Genomic DNA, 5,507 nt, shown 5'->3' on the forward strand with positions numbered 1-5,507 from the left:
TAAATAAATATTCAATAGATATTAAAACGATGTGCTGATTGTAATTGTTAATGGTGGTAGATAAACAATAGCAAGCAATGAGCATGCATTGGGAAACTGTAAACAGGGTTATGGGTCTGGATTAGGAAGCTGTTTTCATGAATAAAAGGAGTGCTCACAACAGATGCTGAGCATATGATATTGTTGGTGACTCTCTGGTAATGAGCAATGTTTTTCCTCATATAAATGAAATGTGAAATCACCAGTAAAAGGAACTAATACAGATCGAAATCAGACTCTAATGATGTGTTTGTGATGGAGTTTCCATCAGTTAAACAATTTTTGTAATCAGGTCAGAAGTAGATGTTCTACCAGTGCCTTATTGGAGGGCTCTTAAAACCAAGAACTGGATTCTTTTTCCTGTCTGCTGCCTTTTACAACACACACCGGAAAGATTGGCTGTGCATGTTTTTGAAATGCCATCATCATCAATGAACATGATTTCCTGCAGCCCCAGATGGAACAGCTATTGGCTCAGATAACTGTAAAAACCCAAAACCAAGCATCCAAGTTCTCAACAGCTAAGCAACGCCATTGAGAGAAATAGGAAATCTAAGGGTTAGCTCTCTCCGTATATAATACACCTCCTTATAGCATTGTTTGGCATACCATTGCAAAATACAACCTCTTTAAAAACGAAGTAGACATTATGCAGTTTCTATTGCACATTATGCAGTATACAGTAGGCTTCAATCTATTCCTAACATAATGGGTCTCTAGGGTTTACCTCATGTGGTTCGGCTTCCGACACCATTGATTTGTCACATTTGACAACATTCAGCATTTACATTTAATAAAATATACAATTTTATTTAATATAAAGAATATTACATTTAAAAAGGTTTATTTTAGATTTCAGTTTTAAACTGAATTTAATTTAGGTTCATTTTAGGTTTCATTTATTTAAAGTGGCATTTTAATATTTTGAAAGGTTTGTCTGAGCAACATCTGATCAGTTTTTAGAATTTATTTATTCAATTTAGGTGTTACATTATAACAGTTTGTAAATCTGCACAGATTCCTCGCATCAGCTTCATTCCAAGGATGTTCACTGTGCAACATTCTCTTTCTCTCTATCTATCTCTCTCACACAACACGCAGACAGACTGAGGGAAGTCATATGAAGTGGGCGAGGTCTGCACACCTCTGGGATGGTACTGGATCGCATTTGTAGTGTAGGCGTCTTAAAGGGGGATACAGAATAACCGGGCGTCAAAAATGCATCCCAACAGAACATGGACCGGCTTTCCTCGATGGCTGAAACTGATTCACGAAGCGAAGTGACTCCGAACTGTCAAGAGAATCTGACTGCATTGCGTTCACGTCCGGTTTAACCAATTAAACTTGCTCCTTCCGAAACGACAGATTATTCTTACGTTTTGTATAAAATGGAAAGCAACAGAACGGGACGAGTCGGCTTTTTAGTCCACATTTTAAAGAGGTTTCATCTGACAGTGGTGTTTTTATGTTTGTGTGTTTTATCAGCTCATTCTTATGAATGTCCGGATGGTTGTGTGTGTGAAGACAGTTCTGTGATCTGCGTGGGCACTGGGGAGATCAAACTGCCCTACGAGGTGTCCAGTAGGACGCAAAATTTAACTTTACAAGGATACACTCTCGCAAACTTAACCGAGAGAGCTTTTTCACCAAATGGGACAAATATGGAGCTGCGCGCGCTCTCGTTGCGGCGCAACGACATACATGTAATCGAAAGTTGCGCTTTCTGTGGACTCCTCGGACTTCAGACCCTAGACCTGAGCCTCAACTATTTATCAACCTTGTCTCCCGAGGCTTTTCTCGACTTGGGAGATCTGCGTAATCTTGTCATTAACAATACGCTAATGGCATCGGGCGCCGCGCAGCTACCGAGCGCGCTTTCCACGCACAGTTTGCGCAAACTTCATAGACTGGAACTGGCGGGGAACGGTTTGAAAACAGTGCCTCTGCATGGATTTCACAACCTTAATTTAACTACATTAATACTGACGAATAATACTCTCGAGACTCTGGATAAAATCAATATATCAAACTTTGTAAAGATCAAGGAAATACGCGTTTATTTATCGATGAATCCTTTCAGGTGCGTGTGTGAACACAAGGAGTTTTATAGATGGGTAAAGAACAGCTCGCAGTGCGCGGACGCGGACGATTTATTCTGCCAGCACCCCGATGGAAAGAATGGGTCTCGGGTGGGGAATATGGATTGCAAGAGCACCGACCCGAATGCCGTTTCCTACGTGTTTCTCGGTATTGTGTTGGCCCTCATCGGAGTTGTGTTCCTCATGGTGTTGTACTTGAACAGACGAGGCATCAAGAAGTGGCTCAATAACATCAGAGAGGCGTGCCGGGATCAGATGGAGGTGTATCATTACAGATATGAACAGGACTCCGACCCAAGGCTAGCAAACGTTGCCGTTTAAGCGGAACTTGGTGACTTGATAATCTCCTTGAACTATTGGAGAGTTGGATCTCATTACCTGGCAGTTTTAGCCAACGCTGGCTCTTTTTTCAATTAAATTACGGAATGAATAGTTGTAAATATGAGTGTAAAAATACAATGCATAAACAACTGTCCCTAATAATAGCAAAAAATGGTTCTTCAATGCCATAGCTGTAAAGAACCTTTATTTTTGAGTGTAATTCTCAAAAGTGGGCATTAATGTGTTCATTTAAATACACAGGTTGATGTTCAGCTCAAGCCGTAGATGTAGAAGTGAATACAGGGTGGGTGAATATGCATGTATATGACAACAATTTTTCTATACGTCCATATAAATGATATGCAGTGCCAAGTCCAGTTAAATCTTGAAAAACACAATGTGATTCTGCATTGAGAGTCAAATTTAGGCCATGTTTGATTCTAGGCCTTGTTTATTTTGATTATTTCTATAGATTTGAAAATGTACAACTTCTGACATACCTAAACTCTTTGCATATTTCCCCTAGTTATGCTGCCCGTTATCTTGTAACGTAATTATATTATAGACCAGTGTCACAACAGTGAAAGAATGACTTGCATCCCCAATAAAGCTGAAGATATCATAAATATCTTTTTTTTTTTATTGTTTATTTAGTCTTTTTGTCATTCAGCTTATTTCAGTTTTTAAACTCAACCTAGGCTGCTGTCATCTAGAAGTCTTCGACCAAAGGCAAAACAACAAGACACAGATAAATTCTTTCAGAGGTGAGCTTATTCTCTGCAATGCGAGTACACAGACATGTATGCATTTTGTTGGCATTGAAACACTTAGCGGATTCTTAAAGGGGTCATATGACAGGGCTAAAATGAAAATTATCGTTTGTTTTATATGTAAAGCTATGTGTATACAGGATTTAAGGTTAAAAATGTGGTATTTTCCACATACTGTGCATGTTTGTATCTCCGCTTCGCACCCCCCCAACCCTGGAATGCGCAGTTTTTTTACAAAACACATCGCTCAGAAAAGCGAGGTGTGCTATGATTGGCCAATTAACCAGTGCGTAGTGATTGGTCGAATACTGCAAGTGTGTGACAGAAATCAAACACCTCTTTCCATATTTGGAATATCAGGTTCCAAAGCAATTGTTCTGACAGGTACGCCCACCTTACTTGCGCATACATTTGGGTGGTCTTATCACATCATAGCACGAACTGAGGTAGATTTGTGGGGGTGTGGTTACACGAGGCGTTTCAGGCAGGTCTGGGTGAGCATTCGCTTTTAGACAGAATACATCTTTTGTTCCGACACTTGAATTTTTGCAATTTTACGTGTCTCACATGCATGGGCAACTTATAACACACCAAAGACACAGAAAGTTGTTAAAGTGAGTGGAATAGGCTACAATTAAACTCGATCCTTTATGTGAGCAATCTCGATCCTTCTCTTTAAATAACCCAGTATCTCTCCACAATACTGATGATGGTTCGAGACAATTTGCTTCTAATAAAAGAACAGATGCATGGCTGAAGACAAATCTGTGACATAATTATAGCAGAGCTGGGATTAATCTCATCAGGATCGTGAGTATAACAGGGCAAGCTAATGTCCTATAAATCTCGGGTTTCACCCCGGAGCATGCTACATTTGCCAAGGTTTAATTACTAGGTTCCCCGCGATTGGGTGTTTGATTTTAAAGACAGGGTCGATTGTGCACTAGAAATACCCCTGACACAATGCCTATGGGGTTTGAGTAGAAAATGAGCCAGTGTACCGTGTTGAACTATAAAACGATTAAATTATAGCCTGGATCATTTGCACATCTGATAATATATCGTTTGAAAAATGTGTTTATTACTGTGTACCTCGGCTAGCGCTGCTGACGCTAAGCAAAAAAGTAAATGCTGAGGGAACCAGTTTAGATCCGGAAAGTGTTTCATTCAGCTTCATTCACATAAAACAAAAGTCCCAAAGAGACTTTAAAGGGACAGGTGACCAAAAAATTATAATTCTGTCATTTATTCACCCTCATGTCATTGAAATCTATTTATTACTGTTTATTCTGTGGAACACAAAAGAAGATATTTTGAGAAATGTTTTTTGCACTCACAATTGAAATCAATGAGGTCCAGTGTTGTTTGGTTATCAACGTTCTTTAAAGTATTTTCTTTTGTTGTCTGTAGAAGAAAAAAGTCATACAGGTCTGAAATGACATGAAAGGGAGTCACTAATGAAGAAACTTTCATTTTGGGGTGAACTATCCCTTTAAAGCCGGATGCCACAAAATGCTTAAGTTTATACAGTAACACAAAAGTTACACAATGTTTCTGATTACAGAACCATCTACCAAATACAACAGCAATAACCCTAATGCAAAAGAGCTTCTTTGAAGAAAGAGCCTCACACAGAGAGAAAGAGACCACATCACCTACTTTATCTCATACATACATAAACATATTAATCACAGCCAAACCTCTCAGACTCTCAGCAGGGTTCGTCACTCTCCTTCGGTAAAGAATTAGGGCCTGTGGCCCTGTAAGCCTGAGTGAAATTTTAAATGACTTTGTCCAATTCACTGGCTTTCTAAAACTGAGGAACCGTTTAAATATTTATGCCGACCAAAGCAAAATGGAAAAATAGCGAGGGATAAAGAAGGAAACTGTTTGAAATAGGCTATTTTCTCTCATAATGGCCAGCCATGGTCTTTTGTGTTTCTCTGGTCTTGTGCCAACTCATTTTCTACAGTCCTGGGACAACCAGCCATTACTATTCTATATTATCTTTTATGCACATATGGAACATATTAGCAGAGTGTCTGCCAAGCAACAGCCTTGCACTAGTATACTTTCAGTAGATTCAGAAGTTTTTACCCTCAAGATGTTCATGTTCAGGTTCTTGCAAGTAATTTGAACTTGCTATGTAAAGCTTCTCAGTCATGAGTTGCTACAACTTTTAAAATAATAGCATAACAATACTTTTTTAAAAGCATTTTTTTAATTCCTTAAAATTTTGTTGAATATGTTGAAATAATGTACTGTATAAACATTTAAA

At 38.9% G+C, this 5,507-nt stretch overlaps 1 protein-coding gene across 1 annotated transcript; it reads left to right on the forward strand.

Moving 5' to 3' along the window:
* Positions 1-1,251: 1,251 nt before the first annotated feature.
* Positions 1,252-2,847, forward strand: waif2 (Wnt-activated inhibitory factor 2). The gene has a single exon (XM_056737112.1). The coding sequence runs from the start codon at positions 1,428-1,430 to the stop codon at positions 2,457-2,459; it is 1,032 nt and encodes a 343-aa protein (XP_056593090.1). The 5' UTR covers positions 1,252-1,427; the 3' UTR covers positions 2,460-2,847.
* The last annotated feature ends 2,660 nt before the right edge of the window (positions 2,848-5,507 follow it).

The sequence above is a fragment of the Triplophysa dalaica genome, chromosome 22, assembly GCF_015846415.1.
Source record: "Triplophysa dalaica isolate WHDGS20190420 chromosome 22, ASM1584641v1, whole genome shotgun sequence".
Lineage (NCBI taxonomy): Eukaryota > Metazoa > Chordata > Actinopteri > Cypriniformes > Nemacheilidae > Triplophysa > Triplophysa dalaica.

Coding starts and splice junctions, on each gene's coding strand:
- waif2 (XM_056737112.1), top strand. CDS start 1,428: ATGGAAAGCAACAGAACGGGACGAGTCGGCTTTTTAGTCCACATTTTA.